Raw genomic sequence first — 24290 nt, forward strand, 5'->3', positions numbered from 1 at the left:
GATGAACCAAGGATTTGAAGTAGAAAAACTGAGAATTAACTATTTCATATCAAAACCTCAGTGCTTTTCATATTACTAGTATTACTAATTTCTCATGAAAATCCTTTAGTTGAAATAAACCTCAGGGTTCATGGTACCCTCCATCTTTAATCATGTTTCCCCACCTTAGAACGTGAATAAAACAGCATTTGAAGTGAGTAAGCATATGGCTGCTTGAAATAACCAAAATAATTATCCATTTAATTCTAGATCCATCCATTATTAGCTGTATGACATTAAGTTACATAATTTGTAGCATCTCAGTTTATTCATGTGCAAAATGAAAATAATGGGATCGAATTCACAGTGGTGTAAGAAGTAAAAGAATAAAACAGATAAACTGCTTGGAAAACCCCTGTTCTACAGTAGTAATCAGTAATAAGCTTTTATCTCTAACCATACTTCTGAACTCTCAAAAGGACATAAAGTCATAGTCTTAACAATTAAGGCCACAGCTTGGATTTGCCTTTGACTTCGAAGCTTGTATCTTTTACTTAGTATCCTGCGTCCCTTGATTATCTCAGTGCCATCTCGGGATAAAGCATTGGTCTAGGCACAGGGCATAAGAAAGGATGAAGAAGATAAGACTCTTTCCTCTTGATTAGAGTCAAGTAAAAAAAAAAAAAAAAAAACAAGAAATGTGCATAAATTATCATTGCATAGGTAGAAAGCCATGCCATCAGGGGCAGGTATATGGGAATTCAGTGAGCACAACAGTTCATTCCAGTTGATAAGTGGTGCAGGGCTGGAGGTGGGAATCTCCAAATAGTAACCACCATGGTATGGAGTGCAGGACAGCTACACAAAAGGTACCACTCAGCAGGGTCTGGCCATAAGGGAAGAATATGACCTCATAGAGTCTCTAGCTACACACACTCTAAGTCTCTTTCCCCACAGGCCTGCTGTTCAGGGTGAAGTTTCTCAGAAACACCAGCGCCAAATATCTCTGTATATAAACATGGAGGCCTTTAAAATTCCTCTGTACCAGGGCTCTGCAGATAAAAGTTGAAATAAATAACTCAAATCTATGAGCTTAATCCCATAAAGCTGTATCAGCATCCCATGCTGTTTACAGTGAGAGCTCCGTGGTCCATCTCGCCAGGTTAGTAGTGGAGAAAAGCAGCTCTGCTACCAAATGGTGACTGGATGGTCATGGAGAGAAAAATACGTTGACATTTATCCAAAGCCCAGTAAGCAGATGGCAGTGGGCACAAAATCTATCGTGACAATTGGCACCTCATTGGGGTGCTGTGAGCAAGGAAGGGGACTGAAAAATGCCCTTTTTTGGCTGCCCTTCCATGAGGCATATTGGTAGCACAGGAGGGGGACAACTGCCTGACTGGTGTCAAGGGGAGAAGAGATGGCCTTTAAAATCTAGGCTACGGCAGCCTCCTGGGTAGTCAATCTGGTGCCTTTCAAGCATCCAGAGAGTGACTTAAAGATGTGTATCAGATTTCCTCTAGGATAGATGATATCCAACAAATTCCATTCAAAGGTGACTCACAGGATAAAAAATGAAGGTCCGAAATAGAGGGGGTCTGCATTTTTTATAGCCAGGGCTAGGATGTCAAGTAAATGGCACAATATTTTTTTACCTATTTTAGGATTCTTAAGCTGCTGGTATGTGGATAACCAGTGTATTTGTGTTTTCTAAGCATGAGTGCCAGTGGATGACTAGGGTTGTTAGCTAGTTGAATGACAAGGGTCATTACCAGCAACACTCTACTTTGCAGAGGTTTGATGATTCGAAATTTTTTAAAAAGTTGATGAAGATCCATTTTTTTCCTGAATCATATAGTCTTATTGTGTTTATACTATTGCCTAACATTTCAGATACCTTAAACAATTGGCATTTACCCATGTATAGATTGCCTCACAATAGACACACACACACACACACACACACACACACACACACACACACACACATCGCTTAGTCTTAAGCCTTTGATTAGACTTTTCTGAATCCACAGAAGATAAAATACAATGTCAAACTGCTGGCCTATATCCCAAGAAACTGTCAACTAAGTTTTAGTAATAAGAATACCTAACTTTTTAAGTCACTCTGAAATAAAATAGACATTATTCCAATAAGAACTTTATTTACATAAAATTTGACTACTTTGAATTTTCAAATCAGTTTTTAATATAGAACTCCACCCTCAAAAAAAAAAAAAAACCAGTCAATGCACCCAGGATCCCCTTGACTTATGGTATTCTTTAAATAAATTACATGGAATGTGCAGTTTTATGTAGACAGGTTTTTAGAAAGGAGAACTCAAGTCGTTATTTCAATTGTCTTAGCACCTACAACAGTTTAACCATAAAGGTATCTGATTATTCAACAACTTATCCATATCAAACAGAAAATGGCCAGTTTTGAATAGTTTCTGATCCCAACTTTGGTCAATACAAAGAAACCGTAATCAGTTGCTGGTTGCAGAAATTATTATATTATTTCATAATAGCAAGTAACATAAATATAAATATAAATATTACATAAATATACACCTTTATGAAATATTATGCTGAGTAACTATTTTAATTAAAGATGATGCTATGATCAAGGAAAATATTAACAATATATAATTCATTGAAATTGAGATATATAAAACTATCCCAAAGATATAAAATGATAAGCATGCAAATAAAATAAATGGTAAGGGATTAAGGTAAGTGAAGATGAATTTTGGTTGAGAAATTAAAATTCAACGTATTATTTATTTATATGCAGCTACTTTCCCAAAGAGTATTATCTGAAATTGTTCCCCCAAAAAAATCAAGTAAAATTTTAGGTAAGGAACTCCTTTCATTTCCATAATGGGCAAAAGACTTCTGCTCTACTCTTTAGGAGAAAACTTCTTGACTCTGCCACCTTACTGAGTAGTGGAGTGAACTGTGACTACTCAGGCATGGCCTAGGGTTTTGACCCTATTGCACTCCCTCAGCTGCATCCGTGCATAGTAAGGGAGGCTGTGGTCTTCCATGGGTCTGGTTAAGGTTGGCTGTGCAGACCCCAGCTCTTCCTACTGGCAGCCACCACAGTGTAGAGTGGATGGGACAAGGAATGGTAGATAAGGTAGTCCCTCTTTCCTAATTATTTAAGATTATCTATACCTTTCTCCCCAACACTATAAACCTAATAGCACCAAGGAATAGACCACAGGCTGCTCTTTTATTTAAATCATCCTTTCCTTGACAACTGATGCCACACAGCTGGTTAATAAGACACGGGGTTTATATATAATCCTGGCAGAGAAATATGGATCTGCAGAGTGCAGGGTTCATTTCAGTATGACCTATTTTGAAACATTTTGATTTTAAATCATCAATCCCAACTTGTTGGGAGAGCTGTCTGATTAAAATAAAATCCTTGCCAGAATAAACATGCACGTTCCTTGCAATAAATTTTTCTCCCACAAATAAACACAGAACATGTTCTAAAAAAGCACCACCCAATGTTAAAACACAATTAGCTCATAATGTATCAATTAAACATGAGTACCTCCAGCCAGGATCTTCTCTTCCAATTCTGCCATTTGCTTCTTATAGGCTTTTAAAGCTGCTTCTTTGAAAGAGGGACGGATTCTCTTTGGCTTTGTGATTTCCACAGGCTGTTCAGGAATGTTTTGGTTTTCATCTTCTTTTATTTCCATTTCAAGTAATGATTCATTTAAGGATTCCAACCCTCCTTCACTAACCACATCATCTGCCTGCCCATCATATCCCTCATCTTGTGGGGTTTTATAAGGTGTTTCATAAGAAGAGTGATCATATTCTTGCATTGGCTCATCTGTTTCAGTAATACTAGTCCTGTTCTCTAGCTTAGCAAGAACTTGTTCTATCACCTCAACATAATCTGTTTCATTTTCTGCCACTGATTCACTATATTCCTCCTCATCTTCTGCTTTGTAGTAATAAGGTTCTGTGTAAACATCAGAGTCCAGGGTGGTACTTGATTCATTTGCAGTTGATTGTGATAATGTCCGAAATCTCCCCATTAAAGAAGAGCCACTGTCCTCATACCCACTGAGACTCTGTGTGCTTTTGTTCCATACCACCTCCAAGGCTGATTTAGCCCGCTGCAGTGTAGATCCAAATTTTGGGAAGCTGAAAGCCTTATCAGAAAGGTCAATGCTTAATCGACTATGCCAAGATTTGGGTGGGGCATCCTCTGAATCATCACTTTGCAATTCACTTTGACTTCGATACATTATGGACAACTGGCTTTGATTTGGGTACAAATCATTAGAATTGGCTTCCTGATAAGAATCATATTGGCCAACCCATTGGCTTTGTGGTTCATTATCCAGTCCAGGGCATGGAGATGAGTTGTCATCCTGGGTTAAATCATAGCTCTCAGAGTCATCCTGAAGGTCACTGTGGCACTTCCCCGAGTCTTCTTGGTCTTTATTGTAAACATCTAGTTGTTGATCAGATAGACTGTTTGTGTCATAGTCAAAAGCTTCCTGAGTGGATGAATCCAAACCTAAATCAGCTCCTTGTTCCACTTGATTCCATTCCTTCCATGGAGAAAGATCCTCATGTAAAGAGAGCTGAGAATCACTGTAATGACTTCGGTCTCCAGAAGCACATACCATGCCGTTACTCATTCCGCTATCCACAGTTTCTGTGTTCCCTTGGACACCCTGAACAGCCCCATCCAAAAGTAAGTCCTGAGGACTGTCATACAAAGTAGGCGTGCCCTCCTGTTTCCTTTGCCAAAGTTCCCGGTCTGAAGATGACAAGAGGGAGCTTCCATTCGTTCTAGTGAAAAACTGATTGTCTGAAAAATCCTCAGAGTAAGATTGACACAGTTTGGAAAAGTCTGACTCGGAACGACTAAGCTTTGCAGTAAAAAAATCACTCTGTGAATGCCAGAGGGGTGTTGCATCTCCATAATGGGTTGTAGTTTGTTTTTCCAAGGTACCTGATTCTGGCAATTGTGAGGAAATTTTATCATAATCTGATTTATTTGAAATTTTGCTGCTACTAGCAGTTTTATTTTTGGCTTTAGCATTATGTGATTTTGAACTTGACTTGGAAATACTTCCCTTTGTTAGAAACTCTGACTTGGAAAGCACAGCATAACTGTTTCGATTGAGGTCAGATTCCAGCTCTCCATCACTGTCATCTGGTAGCTGCCAATTATTCTTCTTGACTTGGGGCTCTGGAGTAGACAACTTTATATCCATGCTCTCATAGGTCTGGGAAGATGGTATCCCTTTCTCTTTTCTTTCTCTGATGTCATGAGTAAGAATATCTGTTGAGATTCCAATACCTGTTCCTTTGAGTTTATATGATTTTTTTAAGACGGAATCCCTTTGCTTAGGGGTTTCAAAGTACACCAGTATGGGCCGAGGCTTTGCATTTGGGCAGTCCCTTTGGTGTCCTATTCTCTGAGCAAATTCAATTTTAATAGCATTTGGTGCATCTGAAAAACCCATTTTATCTATTAGAATTTGGTACACCACAATTTCAACATATTCAAATCTTTCTTCAGGCACATTTAAAAATCTCAGGCTTGCCTTGCCACCCATATGACCTAAGTGCTTAATGTAATCATGGATGTCTCTGGTTTCCCTCCGAGACTGGACGAACCCTGTACGTAGCTGTTCAATTTCACTTTGTACAACCTCCACACTGCTGGAGATCTCATCGATGGAATGCTTGAGAGCATTGACATGCCCTCGTAGCTCAGAAAGTTCTGTCTCAATCTGACTTATTCCCTGAAGTTCCTTAAAGATCATTTCCATGACATCATGTGTTTGACTAATACATCCAGAGGAACTGAATCCTGGCTCCAGGGCATTTGTCTTTGGGTTTCGGGCAGTTCTGTCCAAAGATTTGCTTCTTATTCCCCAGGTTTTCTTCATTGTGCTCAACTCTGAATCTGAGGAGACACCGTCTTGGCTCTTTTTCCATTTCCTCAGTTTACGTAAAGCTCCTAGTTTTAAGCTATGCAGAGTTCGTTCCCCATCAGAGCTGCCCTCCGAAGGAGCCAGGCTGCTTGAACTCTTTCTATTGCGTTTAACTGGCATCATGAGTGTTGACTGTGGCTGGTTTTCTGCACTACTTCTTAGTTCATTGAGTGATTCTGAGTAGGAACTCTCAATGGAAGATAACTCTTGAAGCAGATCTTCATTATCACTGTTGGTTACATTAATATTTTTTTGTAGGCCATTGGCAATAGCTACTCGGTAACTGAATGTTGGTGAGAGAGAAAAATCTCTGTTAGCTTCGTCTTCTTCTGTGGATAAGTTGCGAGTGGATGAACACTTGGCAATCTTCTTCACGGTACTTTTCAAGGTATTAGAAAGTTTGGGGGTTTTGTTGTGGCCAGCTGTAGGAAAGTCTTGATCCCTTTTCTGCTCACGATTCTCTTTTTTTCTGTTTGTATTTCCCAATTTCTTTGTAAACATTCCTTTGCAAAGCTTATGTATGTAAGGTAAAATCAGGCTCTTGAAAAGATTAGCCACCATGGAGAGCAATTAGCGCAAGCTTCTCTACTCCAAAAACATAAACAAGGTGTCAGGATGAAAAACTGTAAACCCAAGGCAAGCATCACTGTTCAGATGTTCTCTGAATCACTGAAAATAACAGGAAGGGCAGCGTGGCTCTGCCACAAGGTCAATGTCCTGTGAAAACCGAAGCCAAGTTCCGTTTATGGAAGACATTCTCTCTTGGAGAAGGGGTTTCATGAGTTGCTCTCATTTCCACATGACTTCAAGTATTGTCTAAAAGAAAGCAATGTAAAAGTGAGTATCAGAATTTAATTCTAGACTTATTCCATTTCTAACATTTTTCAAAAGTATTCAAGATACATAATGTGTAAAAAATTGCAGAGGGAGCAGGGTAATATATTAATTTCAATATGCAGTTGCTTTTAAAACAACTATAAAGCAAATCAGTAGCCATGTCTATGTTTAAATTATATTTTTTTCTAAATTATCTATGGGCAGACACAATCAAAATGGTAATAAAAGATAATGATAATTTACAAAGGTTTGTATAAGATGACCAATTTAAAAGCTATATTAACTACATGACATTATCATTTCCCCATTATTTTATTTCCTAAATTGCATTTACTTAGAAAACATAAGCATTTAAATTTAAATGTATAATCCCTACCCCAGACATTTAAAATTAATCAAATGAATATTATCCATATATGTAAGACCTTTTCTTATTCAAGTAATCTTTTACTTTTCTAGGCATTCAATGATGTGGAATTTCTTAAATAATGATTAAAGTAATCCAAGTAAGACATATGTCATATGCTGAAGTAAATACTAAAAGAAAATACATCTTTTACAGCCATCAAATTTATCAATGAAATATAATGGTTGAAAAGAAATAGAAGATTATATCAAATTAGGCATTATAACAACAATAAATCCAACTAGGAAAATATATTTGAAAATGCAGATAGTACATCCAAGTTTTGAAAGGATGTGACTTGAGAGAGCAGAGCCATGCTAACCACACAGTGTAGCCCTGTGGCACATGGCAGGAGACTCATCCCCAGGGTAAGTACCATGAATAGCCATTGGTTATCAAATCACAAAAAGAAACTGTGCCACAAATAAAATGTTCCTACGGAGAATCAAGAATTGGTTGGATAAAGAAGGAGGAGGAGGAGGAAGAAGAGAAGGAGGAAGAGTATGAGAAGGAAGTTTATATGCATTTTGCCAGTTCACTAGCAGTGTGATTTGTATGTGGTTTCATTCAAATAAAATGTTGTTAAATTTAACTTACTGTTTTATTGTTGAAATAGATCGCAGAATAATAGTAGCAGCCAAAAGCATGTACTGACATTGGACTACATGTGTGGGTAGATAAATAATCTATTTAATTCTTTAAAGTTACATCATGAACTGCATATTGTTTTAGGAGTTAACTGATTCGTTATCAGCTCCCTTCACTTGGAAACCTGCCATTTCTCTTCACTCAGGCTCTGCAGGGACTTAGAGAAAATATGCTCTGGCAGGAGCCAAGCTTCAGGAGAGGCGGGCTCTGGAATGAGAAAGGGAAGCGAAAAGATGAAGGAGAGAAACAGAGTGACTCTAAAGAAGTCCAGGTCTCCTGGGTTTCATAAGTTGTCAGAGACCAGCTCCTCAGCTCCTCTTGGCTGAAACAATTTGCTGTTCATTATAAGTATAAGCCTGAATCTGTTTTCTACTAATAAAAATGTCAAGTAATTGACTCCTGAATTAAATTTAAAATACTATTTATTGTACCCCATGTGACCTCTCCGTGTGGAGAAAAGACTTTGGAAAGTTAAGTAGTAGGTTGGTAAATAAATTACTTTAAAATCAATTGGTAGAATAAATTGTTCTATTTACTAATCACTCAGTCCAAGATCCTGGGTCTCCCAAACCTAAAAACAAATACCTACTTTTTTTTAAAATGAAAGCAGTAATTTTGTCAATGCTTCTGACATTTTCATGAAATTATGTCTAGACTTCCTGACTTTTATTATTAGTTCAGAACTATTACTTTACAAAATAATTGTTGAAAAAAAAATTAGAGCAGAAAAATTCAACCCGAATTGAAATCCTGGTTCAGAAAACATGAACCCAAGGGCATGTATCCACATTTACACATACTAATTCACTTGTTCTATATTCCAATCACATACAGTGACTTGTTATTCACTAAGGGCTCCATGCTCTTTCACACCTCAGTAACTTTTCTGTTCCCTCTACCTAGAATATCACTCATGCCAGCAACCCTGTCTGTAAAAATTTGTGTTTAAATTCCAAAATCATTTGTCCTGTGAAGACTTCACCAACCACCCAAACTGAGCTTTTGTCTCTCTTTGCCACACTGTCCCACAACCTAGCTCATAAGCTATTAGAATTCTGTAGTATAATCTCATTTCTGTCTCCACCTGACTATGTCCTCTTTAATAATAAAAATTGTGACTTGTCCTATTTTAAACATCCTGAACCCAGCATGCATAATAAGCACTCAAGAATTATTTGCTGAAGAATTGGCCCAAAGGGTACAAAGTTTCAGTTATGCAAGATGCATAAATCCTAGAGCTCTACTGTACAGCATAGAGCCTATAGTTAATGAGACTGTATTGTATACTTAAAGGTTTTGCTAGGAGGGTGGATTTCATGTTAAGTATTCATGTCAAAAAGTAATAATAAAGCAAGAAGGAAAGGCAGGAAGAAATTTTGGGGGATAATAGATATGTTTATGGCATAGACTATACTGATGGTTTCACAGAAATATACTTGTATCCAAACTCATTTTTAAAAGTTAAAACAATTGTCATTTACTAAATATCTTCACCTGGTTGCCCCAAATTAAACTCCATTCAAACCTAGTCATTTTTCTTAGTTATTCATCTCAATTAATATCATAATAAGTATCGGCTTACTCAAGACTTATACCCAGGACTCATTCCTGGGTATATTCTAGATTGATATCATTCTAGACTCATACAATCTGTCCCATAGCCATATCCAATGGATGTTATCTCATCCCACTAGTAATGCCTTATTTATGAACTCCATCATTTCTTATCTGAACTATTACAAATGTATCTTATGTGGTATTCCTAACTCTAATTTGGCCCTTCACTCAAATCCTCCTCTCTAAAATTAATATATTTTTCTTTTTATTGAATTTATTGGGGTGATATTGGCAAATAAAATTATATAGCCCTGGCCGAGTAGCTCAATTGGTTAGAGATTGACCTGGTGTGCAGCTGAAGTTGCAGGTTCAATCCCTGGTCAAGAAGCAACCAATGGATGCATAAATAAGTGAAGCAACAAAACTCTCTCTCTCTCTCTCTAAAAAAAAGAATTAAAAATATATTATTAAAAGAAAAAAATCAAATTACTTAGTTTTCAGGTGTACAGAAAATGAGTATATTCTTAAAAGATAAAAATTGTCCCACTTAAAATACTACCTGATACTTCCTATCACTCCCACAAGCACATCTGCCCCAGCCACATTGAGGAAGTAACAGTTTCCTGATTACCACATAGTTGCCTCACAAATGTGCCTTTTTTCAAGCTGTTCTCTCTGCCTCTATTCCTTTCATGAACATCTCTAGAATTAAGACAGATCTTCATTCAACTATAGTCCATCTGTATTTTTTCCTCACTTCCATTGCTGCTCTTTGATTTAGTAGTAAACAATGACACCTAGTACTAATACTTCTACTAGTAATTTGGAATCTACAAAGTATTTTTTGTGTGTAAAGTTATATGATCTTCATGGTAACCTTGCAAGTGTATTATCTCCAGTTATGGTTATAGACAGTGAGTCTCTTAGATGCTCAAGTAGTTGCTGGTGTCTCCTGACTTTAAAGCTTGGTTTCTTCACTATAATGATTTTTTAAAATATATGTATATATTTTATTGATTTCAGAGAGGAAGAGAGAAATAGAAATATCAATGATGAGAGAGAATCATTGATTGACTGCCTTCTACACTCCCCCTACTGGGGATTAAGCCCACAACCCCGGCATGTGCCCTTGATCGGAATTGAACCCAGGACCCTTCAGTCCTCAGTCTGATGCTCTATCCACTGAGCCGAACCAGGTAGGGCCACTTTAATAATTTACATTCTCCTTACTTTAGACCATTAATATTACATTAGCTTACTGGTCTCCTAAAGTAATATTTTCCACCATTCCAAAACATCCCATGGACTGATTTCCATCTAACCTTCCTTAAATGTCATTTTCCTTTTTTTTTTTTTTTTTTTTTTTTTATTAATCTCCTACTAAACACTATTGCATACCCTGTACTCTGGACCATTCATGGATCAACTAAGCTTATTTTTTGTGGTTTCTTTTATACTTGTTCTTTACTCAGCTTAGAATGTCCCCTATTAATCTGGTTTCAACCATTGAGGACAGATCAAAACTAAACTTTTCCATGAAAATTTAACTACTCAAGTCATCTTCTTTTTTTTCCTGTCCTTATTGTCTGAACCATGAAATTTATTCCTTAATTATACTTCTAAACTATTAATCAAATAGTCTTTGCACATGTTTTTCTATTTTTTGTCTATTATATGCCAGACACTTTCTCGAATGATCTGTGTAGACTATTACATTAATGTTTAACAGTAATCTCTGCAGTAGGTACTGTTATTAATCCCCACGTTACAGATGAAGAAACAGAACCTAAGTAACTAGCCCCAAGCCACATAGGTGGGAAGTGATGCAGCAAGAACTGCAACCCAAACTAACTGGCTTTAGGGTCCATTACACTAAATAAATCTATAACAAGAAATTATGAATATTGCTGGCAAATTGGTACATTGATTAGATGTCCACACATCTAATTAATGAAATCTAAAGAGCTCTGCCCTTTCAGTGTCTCAATAAAAAAGTGTTCACAAAGTATGCTTCACAGATGATTAGGTGCTGCTAGCTCATTTTGCTCAGTTTTATTATTTCTACCTGCCCCAAAATTAACTCTAATGCCAAGAGCACATCCTTAAAAGCAACACAATCGGTTAATAATTAGTGATAACTTCAGACTAACTTCTAACTGACCAATAAGCACATGGAAATGTGTTCTACAGCATTATTTTAATTACAAAAAATATATAAATTAAAAAACAAAATGAGATACCATTTCATATAGACAAAGTAACTAAAATATAAAAATACTGGCTATACCAAATGCTGGAGAGGCTGTGGAGCAACTAAAATTCTATACAGTACAAAGGACAATGTAAAAGAATATAATCACTTTAGAAGTTTTGGCAATTTCTTATAAAGTTAAACCTTCATTTACACTATGACCCAGCAATTGCATTCCTAAGTATTTACCCAAGAAAATACAAGGCATATTTTTTCAAACAAACTTGTATGAGAATTTCCATGGATACTTTATTAACAATATCTCAAAAGTGGGAAAATATCCATCAGTAAAAGAATGGGTACACAAATTACAGTATATTAAAATAATGGAACACTAATCAGCATAAAGAAAAATGAGCCACTATTACTCGTGAATCTTGAAAGAGCAAAAGAAGTCAGACACAAAAGAGTAAATATTCTATTATCCTGTTTATATTAAGTTCAAATCAGGACTAAGCTATGATAATGGAAATCTGAAAAGCTGTTGCATATGAAGGGTGGGGACTGATTTGAAGGAAACATGAGAAAACACTTTGAGGTGATAGAAATGCTCTATATCTTAATTGGGGTAGTAGGTATATTTTCACTTATTAATACTTCTAATTATAAATTTGAGATCTCTCCATTTCACTGTTTATAAATCTTATTCCAGTGAAATAATATAAAAAGAAAAATGAAAAATGGAACATGTACTTTGATAATGGAAGTAGCACATGAGAAGCAATTTCCTGGAATGGTGGAAACTGGTTTACTTGATTGTTGTATAAAAATTAGGTCTTCTTTTAGTTGCTGAATTTAGTGCAATTTCAGAACATGCAGAACACATAAGAAGTGTTGAACAATGCACTCAAAGGTCTAAGCAGAAAGACAATATAGTTAGGGAACACAGCTTCTTCAGACATTCAGCTTCATCAAAAAGGCCAAGCCGCAATTCTCATATCTGTTTGGAAATCCTCTGACGCAGAAAAGCCTCCTTGACTGGGGATAGACTGAAGTTGTCCAGAGGTTCCCTGTCATCCAACTGGAATAATTATTCAGAAAGTTATTCATTTTAATGCTCTTTGTTTTAGAATTTCTTCTTTCCAAGGGTCATATATCCTCCTGTGATCTTAACTGAATCTCCTCTAAGATAATGCTCCAGAAATTATATCTTCTATTGATCACATCTTAAGTTCCTTTCTCTCTGAAGGGCCCATCCAACCTAAGCAATAAGCATGTTCACATCTTATCTTATTGTAAATGAAAAACAAACAACACAGCCTTCAGCCTTCCTTCAATGTTGTCACCTTCTCAGGCTACTGCACCTTCCAACTGACTCTTCCAAAGCATAGAGGAGACCCGCTGTCTGCACTTTCTCATGAGTCTATTCATCTTCAGTCTCTTGATGTCTGGCTCCAACCCCAGCAGTCTACTAAAATTTCTCTTTTCTGAGATATGGATAATACTTGTATAACGTCTTAATCCTCCCACCCTGCCTACTGCATCTGAAACCATTAACCATGTTGTCTGTCTTTAAATATTTCTATATACCTCCGTGACAACAGGGCCTACTTGAGTCTCTCTCTGGACACAGTCATTTTGACTAGAGTGGTCACATAATAAAAACTGGGCCAATTACTTTTTTTCCCCTTGGGAATTGTAAGTTGAAACAGGCATTTTGACAACAGAGCAAGATAAAGTTCTGACCTGAACAGCCAACTTTTAAACTTTGTAAAAATTTAGCAGTGAAAAAACATGAAGAAAACAAAAGAGTGGAGACAAATGGTGAAAAGCAGGAATGAGAGAAAATATGGGCACAGAGGAAGCGGACTCCTTTGTTTCTGATTGCTGTCTAGGCCTAGGTGCGGGGCCAGTATTAGTTTTGTCTAATTAGGTGAGATATCAGTTTAAGTAAGTGTTTTTCTTTAGAAACAAGTCCTAGCAACATCCTCCACTGGCCTCTCTTCCTCTTTTCAGCCTTCTTTTACTCCCCTTTCTTTTAACTACAAAATCGATATATTTCCATCTAGCTTCTCTTTTTTTGTATTAATTCCTATTTGTGTTTTGACCAGCTTTGTCTGAAAAATCATTATCATCTCAAATTCAGTATTTCAAATTCATCTTCATTACATGACAATCTTCTCTAACTTTCTCATATAGTACTTATTAACAAAACCAACATGTTCTTATTTATACAGATGGGAACTCCAGTTTCACCACTAATTCCTCTATTGCTTTGTCTCAAACTTACCTTACAGGCCTTAACTTTACAGTTTCTCCCATCCCTATACCTCCTTTCCATTCCCAGAGCTACCATTTTAGTTCAGACCCTCATCAATGTTCACCTCAGCTCGTTATCTTCTTTTAGAAAAGAAAATTCACCAAAAAATTAAACATTTTATGTAGGTCCTAAAATATTCCAATCATTATATTATATTCATTAATAAACAATATCACTTACTCCTCACCACAGACATTTACACTTGATTATGAAAATGACTTCCTAGCTGTTCTCACCTCACTGATTATGCACAACTCTAGATGTGTCTTTGTTCTGTAGTAAAAGCAAGAATTTAAAATTTCAATAAATTTTGTGCAGCGTGGCAATGGACCAAAACTCAGATGCTTACATAATTAGTATCCCCCCTCCCTTTCCATTAGAGTATCCAGTGCACTTCTCCTCACACAATGGAACTTCTCTTGATTCTAACTCTTGGGTGAAAGCCAATTACTCATGCTTCAAAGCTTGCAAGCAAAATGGATGTGATACTTATAGCTAAAAATTAAAATGAATGTCTCACTAAATAGAGCTGCAAGTTCATCCTTTTCCAAAATCACAGGGTGCTTTTAAAGAAATTCCATAAAAAAAGCATTTTAAAATGCCTAATAGCAATACATATTTTAACTTGTTCAGCAAAGATACAGCCCATTCTATATAATGATAGGTAATATATGTCCCATGTGCAAATTCAATTATCAGAGTTAGTTCTTTAAAAATCCTTGTATTTTATTATGGAATACTAAATTATACGTGTAAAGTCTCTTCAACTTAAAACTGAACATGCTTAGCATCAGCCAGCTCTTACCTCAAAGAGCATCTGGAAATAAATAATCACAACAAATGCATTTGGTAACCTGATCAATGGAAAGTCTAGGTGCTGCTATAATTAAAATAAAATAGGGAGAAATTAAGAAGGATACACAAAAATGTGTATATCTCTAAGTAACCACAGAGGTAAACACATGTAATGTCTATGTATCTAAATTCAAGTTTCCCAAAGCCCCTTGTCACAAAAGAAGGTAAGCTCTAAGATTCAAGCTCTGGTTGTACCTGTGTTTGTCTCTCTTGATCTTAACTCAGCCCAGACCCTTTACTTAGGTTTTGATGACAGTTAGAAAACAAAGATGCAGAAGAAAGCTGTGGGAAATGAGATAGACTATTTTTGACACCATCTGCTAATTTTTAAAAACATTTAAATTATCTTTAAAAAGTAATCAGTGAATAAACCCTCTAAATATATTTCTGTGCCTTAGGAGGAAGAACAACATAAACGGGTACCCCAGAAGCATACACATTCTGTATACCCTTAATTAAGACCAATGTAATTTCAACACCAACCTCCCATACAAATCTACCCTCAGCCTCCACTCCAAATGTTTACGCTTCAGCCTCCCATCCAAGTATATCCTCAGAATCAATGGAAATATCTTGTGTGGCATAGCTGTAAGTGCCACACAGATACCCCCTTCAGGAATAAAAGTCACTCATCTCTCCATTTGTATTTATTGCCAAAGACACATAGTTGAGTCATTCTGAGAATGGTCCATGGCCAAAGGGTTATCCCCCTCCTCTGGGGCAGCCCAAATTGAATGAGTAATTGATAAGTGCTCAAATGCCTAGCACTAATTGATAGGTGTTCAAATGCTCTGTTGATTTAATACAGGGCCATCCCCGCATCAGAGTTTTCTGTAAGATTAGCTGAGGCTTCTGTGCAAATACATTGCATTTCAGCTCCCCCTCTACACAATCCAAGAGAAATTCTATGCATATATCTCTGTTTCATAGTCTGTTTCCCAGGGAAAATGACTTAAGAAAGTTGGTGTCAGGGGAGCACTGAGGAAGTGACCCTAAATTGAGATATCTTATCTGGGTCCTCCCTCTTGGACTAACAATGAGAACCTAATCACTGATGCTGTGTGGAAAACTGGATAGCCTGTGTGTACTGTAGCAGTCCAACTGCTAAAATATGCACTACTGATAGACTGGGAGGGATACCAGTGTAAGGGAATGAATTCATGCATACAATGTCCCATGTTATTTGATAGGTTGAGGAGAGGAAGTGATTAGCATTTTGGAATAGAATAGCTGTTTCTGGAATCTTTTGATGTAATAAACAAAGACAACAAAAGACTAAGAACAAAAGGCTAAGAGTGATGAATCACCAATTTATGGCTTAGTGTAAAGACAATTAGAAAGCCATGTCATCAGCTAAATAAATTCTCACCTTTTGCAACAAATGCAGGAAAAGCTGAGCACCAGCCCCAGGAATCCTATATAATAAAGAGGTAATGTGCAAATTGACCATCACTCCAACACACAAGGTGGCCGCCCCCATGTGGTCAAAGATGGCTGCCCCCATGTGGACACAAGATGGCTGCCACAAGATGGCCAGGAGGGGAGGGCAGTTGTGGGCAATCAGGCCAGCAGGGGAGGGGAATTAGGGGTGACCGGGCTGGCAGAGGAGGGCAGTTAGGGGCAACCAGGGCTGCAGGGGAGGGGAGTTGGGGGGGATTAGGCCTGCAGAGAAGGGCAGTTGGTAGTGACCAGGCCAGCAGGGGAGGGCAGTTAGGGGTGACCAGGCCAGCAGGAGAGGGCAGTTGGGGGCAACCAGGCCTGCAGGGGAGGGGAGTTAGGGGCAATCAGGCCAGCAGGGGAGCAGTTAGGCATCGATCAGGCTGGCAGGGGAGTGGTTAGGGGGTGATCAGCTGGCAGGCAGAAGCATTTAGGGGCAATCAGGCAGGCAGGCAGGTGAGTAGTTGGGAGCCAGCCATCCTTGATTGTGAGAGGGGTCCCAGATTGAAGAGGGTGCAGGCTGGGCTGAGGGACACACATGCCCCACCCCATGCACAAATTTTGTGTACCGGGCCTCTAGTTAATTATAAGAGAGGCAAAGCTCCAGAGAAGATTCCTCAATGTAGGTACAATGGCTATGCCAAGTTCAGGCCTTAATAGGGAAAAAATAGGACTGTGAGTTATGGGATGAGGACATGTGGGTTAATTCACTTAGAACTTTTTTTAAAATATATTTTTATTGATTTAAGAGAGGAAGGGAGAAGGAGAGAGAAATAGAAACATCAATGATGAGAGAGAATCATTGATTGGCTGCCTTTGCATGCCCCACATTGGGGATTGAGCCCACAACCCTGGCATGTGCCTTGACTGAAATCAAACTGTGACCTCCTGGTTTATAAGTCGATGCTCTGCCACTGAGCCATGCTGGCCAGAATCATTTAGAACTCTTGAATCGTCAGCTTCCCTGAATCCCAGACTGCAAAAGTGACTTGCTTCTCCCTTTTAGTGATTAGTACACTACCCTCATTTGAAGACAATACAGAAGTCTCTGACTTGTAAGAAAAGCTGTGCATCCTCCATCAAGATCTACCACAAACATCCCCATGGGCCTCAAGAACAATAATAAGAGCAAAGTCACAACATAATGTAGCTGAGTAAATGTACGGTCTGTTAAGGGAGGAAAGAGACTATATGTTGAAGAAACTATAGGATCCCACCAACAGGAACTAAGAAAGTACTTATGAACTGAATTCTGTGGATGCTAGATCAATGGGGAAGTATATAAACTTAATTAGGGAAGAATTTATTGCTATGGAAGCACTCTCCTATGATATTGAATTTAACACCTGACAAGGACCATGGAAGACACTATTAACACAAAGCTATGTTGGTTCTTTGAAGCTTGGAAAAAACAATGGCCTGCACTTAGTAGAAATAGTTTGGCAAATAACAGAGAAAGATATCATAAGTCTCAGAGAAGTATAGTTGTGATAGAGTGGATATACTACATAAAACCATAAAACTCACCAGCTGAAAATGTTCCATGAAAGGACATATCATTTACCAATGTGATAAGTAATGGTAAGTTTCTCCGTGACATCATTGAGCATCTCAGTGGTGACTATCCTCTATAAGTCAGAGATGCTTTAGAGCCAGGCTCTAATAACAATGGAAATAATAGGATACCAAAACAACTGAGGTTAGGTAGTATGTAACTATCAGAAAAAAAGCTGGGTACAATTACCAGGATGTGGCAACAATGAGGCAACTTAAAGCCAGCTTTTTAGGGTGAAGTAGTCTAGAAAATACCTCAATATCATCTCCAAAGTAAAAAGTAAATCATTGCCTCTCACATCCAAAGTGCGGTTTCCTTTTCAAGTTCGGAAATCATATACTCCATATGTGAGAATGCTATTCTGACCTATATGCTGGTGATCCAAAAGGCTGATATAGTTCACACTCTGTGAACAGAGATATCTGTGGTAAGAAAGTCACCTTGTGGAATTTATGGTGAGCTACAATAGGGGAATCAAATGTTGACCCCTGTTTTTTGGATAGAGTATATGCCATCTGAAGTGGAAACCTAGTATCTATTCAAAAAAATATTTCTCAGACTGCAATTGGATTTGAATATGTGGCAGCCATTAACCATGCAGCCAAAACTATCTATCTTGAGTTGAGTTCTGTCCAACCCATCAAATACTGACATTGGGCAAACCCAATAGCAATCCGCTGTACAATGGAAATGGAATAGCTGGGACTATCAGGCATGAACAGGGTCACAGGGCACAGGTAAGCTGCATGAGGATGTGGCCTAGACCAGTGGTCGGCAAACCGCGGCTCACGAGCCACATGTGGCTCTTTGGCCCTGTGAGTGTAGCTCTTCCACAAAATACCATGGCCTGGGCAAGTCTATTTTGAAGAAGTGGCATTAGAAGAAGTTTAAGTTTAAAAAATTTGGCTCTCAAAAGAAATTTCAATCGTTGTACTGTTGATATTTGGCTCTGTTGACTAATGAGTTTGCCCACCACTGGCCTAGACCTTTGTCATCCATTACAATTGCAGCAGTGTCTCTCCGTCAGTGTGTGAATGTGTGTGTGTGTGTATGAGAGAGAGAGACATACACACACAAAGGTAGGAGAGAGAGAGAGAGAGAGAGAGACATATACACACAAAGGTAGGAGAAAGAGAGAGAGAGAGAGAGAGAGAGAGAGAGAGAGAGAGAATGTACAGTTGATCTTTGAACAACTGAACAACTCAGGTTTGAACTGTGTGGGTCCACCTATATGAGAATATTTTTCAATAAATACTTGTACTGTTCTGGATTCATGGTTGGGATATTATGAATGTGGAAGGCTTATGGCATGCATTATGCCATTTTACTTAGAGGACTTGAGTATCCGCAGACTTTGGTATCTGCAGGGAGTCCTGGAGAACAACTAGGTTTTGGGGGAGTCAAATATATCCCTTATAAACAGCTAAGGGAAGAAGGAAGAAGTCTAAACTTAGTGATTTAGAGTCTGGACAACTTATCTCAGTATGTGGGTGTCTCAATATGTGAGAGTACATGAAAATGGACTATGATACACAGTCCCACTCAACATGTCACTGAAACACAGCAGTGAAGTAAAATCCTCCCAATTTAAGGCAGGTTATCTGGGCATGCACTTGTGTGGAAAGAGAAGTGGCCCATGGTAAGAATGCGTGTGGACTCATGAACAACGGTGAATTGCTTGTCTAACCTATCAGGAGCCCATAAAAAGAAAAATTGGAAAATCAGCATCTAAGAGAGCTAGAGAAGAAGCAGGTGGATGGCTTTTAAGGGAAAGGGCGCAAAATGTGAAACTTTCTGTTTGCATATTGAGGCTCACCAGAAAGTATCCACAAGGAAGTAGCAATAAATAACCAAGTAAACAGAATAGACTGACTAATTGTGGTTGAGATGGGGAGTATGCATGGGCTCCTATTCACCACAGCTGATCGAGGCACAGCTACTGCTGAATGGCCAACCTGACAGCAACAGAGACCAATGCTGAACACTTAATACAACAACATCTTTCAAGAAAATCTACAAGCCACTTGATTACATGTAGCAATTGATTACATTGAACTTTTACTCTGGAAAGGGCAGTACTTCATTTTAACTGGACCAACACAATTCCAGATATAAATTTGCCTTCCCTACCCACATAATTTCATCTTAGACCAAGGGAACTCTTTCACAGTAGTGGATGTGTGGCAGTGAGCTCCTGGTTTCCGTGGGGGGAACTGCTTCTATGAAGATACATAATGAAAGTATCATGAAACCTTAAGATAGACTTGTCATCTGGTCACTTTAGACTTACAGCAGGAGAAACTGACTCTGATTATTAGGAGAATGTAGGACTGAACTTACACTATAGGGGCTCATTCAGGAATGATAATCTTGGTCACCCCATGGATACCTGAAATGGGAGGTCTAGCAGGGAGATGATGTGTTGTGGTCTAGAGAGCAGCTACAATTACAAGGGGTCTAGTTCCTGGCCAATTACCTTCTTCATGTAAGAGACCAGCCAACTATTCCAGATGGCCTTAACTTGCCACAGAAAACAAATGGGTTTGAGTGGCATACAGGGCAGACTTGTGGATGTCAAGGTGTGATGCCTTCAGGACCAAGGTACTCAATCCAGAGTTCACCTCTGGGAATGGCCCTCAACTGAAGGTGGTCTTGGTTTCTGGATTGCCACAAATACCAGCTCACAGCTTTTCCATACTGTCTTTGAATATGCTCTAGTTTTGACTTTCAGGCTATGTAACTCCAGATCTATACAATATATAACCTTTTTTCACAATATATCACAAGTAGCAGAGACAGCTAATGGTTAACAAAGAAAAATTATAGTTGCCATTTAATTTTTGCTTGCTTTGTTCCTCTAAAAATTTACTATAATATTCCTGTCAGAGAGGAAAATATTGTGGCCTGGCACAAGTAAGCACCTTGCCTAACACCACGGTTCTAGGAAGTGGTAATATCTATATCTGAATGCAGGATATGAAACTCCAAAGACTTCACCTTGCATCACTAATTATACAGGTAACCTGCAAAATGGGGGAAAAATGCATACATATGTCAGAGAGAACATACTTTGAATTTAAACTGCCTGATTATCCACTTAAGTATACTATTGAATATGGGAAATAAAATGTAGTAAATCTTCTACTGAAAAGACCCTCTTTTGTACAGAACTTGAGAAATCATTCTTGCTGAATCTTTATTAGAAATTTCATTTCCAAGGCAGATTCTCCATCTTCCAGCTGTACTCAAATATGGAATTTAAAATAATCAAGCATTTTTCTAGCCATCCAATGGAGCTTTCAGTCGGTTGGTATGAGCCTAGGAGCTGCGAAGTACAGAATGCCTTGCCCTAAAATACAAAGTTTGTGAAGTAAATAAATATGGTTCCCAACAACCTGGTCTGCTCTTTGGTCACTTTTTCTGTCTCACTTAATGATTTTTGGTATGTTTGGGAATTGTTTATACTAAATACTATTTGTTTCCATTTTTATCCCTGAATTTTATTATTTTAGGAAGAAACCAAGAAAGACTGCTAGTTTTCTCAACAATTACGTAGTACTTATTAATCAGAATTTGTTGACAGTTTTCCAAGATTGTAATTGAGGTTGCATAACCCTGCCTTCATTGATAAATGCAAATTGAGCCATAATGTTCAGATGAGAAACATGTAATCACAGTTTGAAGGGGAGCTATTTATCTAACAAATTCCAAAATATTAAACAATATGCTGGCAGTAGGAAAAGAGCTCAATTTGCTCTATGTTTTATTCAGACCAAGCATGACATCTGTGTCTGGCTTCTCTCCCTCATAAAGTTATGAGCCCCTCCTTTGAAAGACAATTCTTTCTAATCCTCATATCTTCATGGTGTTCTCCACAGAATAGGTTAATAATAAAGAAGTGAAAGATATATTCAAGAAAAATCAAGCGAATTAAAAATTTAGATTTAAATTCAAAAGTTTTTTAAATAATTATATTATGGAGACATCAGCACTTTACTCATTCCCCCAACAAATATTTATTGATCACCAGCTAAGTGTTGTTACCTGCACTAAGTGTGGGAGAATACAATGGTGAACAAAACATCAATAGTCTCAAAAACAAATAAACAAACCAGAAATAGCAATATTCTCTTCCATCTGTAAGATCAGAATGAATAGGAAGAGTTTTTTAAACAAGATATTTCAATAAATAAGAATATTTTCTTTCTAACCATTTCCACCAAAAAGTGACTCTTTGGTGCCTATTCCATGCATTTCAGACCCACCAACAGCCCTAATCCTCACCACATAGTCTCTTCTCTAACCCAAGACATCTCTTTACCTCTTTGCATGAAAAAAAATGTACTTTTATTGCCTCCTCACCAGACTACCACTGTAGCAATCTGAATCTTATAATTCATTCCTTTCATTTGTAGTTCATATTTAGTCCACATTCACTATTTTGGCAAACCCCCCTCCTGTAATTTACTTTTTTTATAATAATTTGTGTTCATGTTTTTCTCCCCCAATAAATATAAAAGCTTTTGATGGCAGGTCCTCTTTTTAGTCATTTTCACTTTTCTTTTGTTGAGCCTAGCGAAGTACCCAAAGTCATCTTAAACATCTGCAAAACCAGTTTATTGTTCTCCACTCACAAAAACTGGTTATTTCCTTTTACCCACAAGCATTTCCTCTGCCTGAAATATTCTCTCTGGCCAATCATCATAATCTATGTCACTCTTTTCCCTTAAAACATGAAGAAAAACTCTTTTAAGCACTATCTTTTGTTACTAATAATGTCAAACACAGGAAACTGTTTTGTGTATCCCATCAGAAGCATTTTCATTCTCCAGAGGTTTTGCTTTTTGTTTTTGTTGTTATTTCTTACTCTGCAAGTAATAAACTACCAGTTTTGCAGTACAGAGAACAATGGCACAGCCTTACCCTCAAGAAGCTCACAATCTAGTGAAGAGAAGACAGGTACAGGCACTGGAAATTCAGAGCAGACTAGATGGTGGAAGAGAGAGGCAGCAGAAAAGCCCAGCCTTTTGGCCTCTGCACAGGTCATCACACATTAAAGCACACAGACACATCTTGTCTGAAATTGAACTTGCTTTACTTCTCCTGCAAAGCTGCTCACAGTCCTGTAATTAACCCAGAAGGAATCCCTTGGACTCCAAGTGTTTTCTAGCTGGTCTAATTAGGACAAAGGCAGCAGCTCAAGAGGCAGGACATACACCTCTCCATCAGAAAGGAGGAGCAAGAGATGTCCCTCAGGTAGCCTAAGGCATACAGCCAAGTAGAAAATGTAAACACAGTCACCTTGGTGTGCTGGGATTTCTGAAATGTAAATTTTGTGGACATGTTTCAATGACACTCCTGCCCCACCCTCTTCTATAGTCACCTGCTGAGTCCTCTAGACCCTCAGACTAATGTCAATAGTAATCTAAGCAAAATGTAATTCAGATAAACGTGCTAGTACTCAGAAATATAAAAAGTGTACTTTCTTTCAAGCATAGACTTGATGCTCTAGTTTTCTTTCATTAGATGCTGTCTTTGAATTTCTTTTCTGGAAAAAGAGATGGATTTTGCAAAACAGTACTTGCTGTTCTATTTCTCTTTATGACCAATTGTTTTCCCCTTGCAAAATTATGTGTTGGGATCCAGGGCTGTGATCTTGGGTCAGAATATTTCAGGGCTAATAATCAATCCATATAGAAGTTAACTTACTTTCAAAAGGTCATTTATACTAACTCCCATACCAAATCAATAGAATTCTAATTACCCAGGCAGCCATCCCTCATCACTAACATGGTTATTTTACTAAATAAAAGACACCCATTTCTCTAAAATACCTACTTATCAATTTCAAATAATTAGAAAGTAGTGAATAATGGCCAATTATACTAAACATAATTTAATAGTTTATAATGTAGAAAGCACTAAACGGAAACCTTGAGAATCTGCCGTGCCATCATAATGAATATAATGATATTATACAATAGTACAGATAGAAAATGGCATCTTAACTTAATCTGTAAGTAGTATCATCGCCCATAAATATCTATTGTGAAAGTTATTGCCACAAATTAGTTAACTGTTTAAGAATTTTTGAATTCTTGATAAATAGGAGTTCACAGTATCTCTCCATTAGATTTCACATTGATTGGTTTTACCACTCATTAATATTCACAGACATATAGTAACAAATGTTTTGCATTAAAATATGAATAGGCTTTACTTTGTGGTATATTTTTATCTGGTATTAAGCAGTGCAATAAATCATCTGTCCGATAGGAGTTTTAGATAACTGGACTAAGAGATTGGGTTCACAATAAAACATGCATTAACTGAGAAATAATTGAAAAACAGACATTCAGAAACTATAAGTACTTTGACAATTACTTTTTTGGTGCTTCTATAATTTTCACAATTGTAATTAAATTTGAGACTTGAAACTTGTGTCACATCTGATGGACTTTTTTAATTTTTTGCATTCTAAGAAACATCTTCTCCATTCTCATGGAAGGAAGCTTTATATTCCA

At 37.6% G+C, this 24290-nt stretch overlaps 1 protein-coding gene across 1 annotated transcript in view; it reads right to left on the bottom strand.

Annotated features, from left to right (window-relative positions):
* UNC13C (unc-13 homolog C) overlaps positions 1-24290 on the bottom strand; it is a 579627-nt gene that overhangs the window by 547545 nt on the left and 7792 nt on the right. Inside the window, exons 2-3 of the mRNA XM_080645235.1 lie at positions 7801-8058; positions 3545-6776 (exon numbers count right to left, since the gene is read on the bottom strand). Coding sequence (XP_080501361.1) covers positions 3545-6521 — 2977 coding nt within the window. The 5' untranslated portion in view covers positions 6522-6776; positions 7801-8058. The remainder of the gene's footprint in view (positions 1-3544; positions 6777-7800; positions 8059-24290) is intronic.

This window comes from Plecotus auritus (genome assembly GCF_963455305.1).
Source record: "Plecotus auritus genome assembly, chromosome: 1".
NCBI lineage: Eukaryota > Metazoa > Chordata > Mammalia > Chiroptera > Vespertilionidae > Plecotus > Plecotus auritus.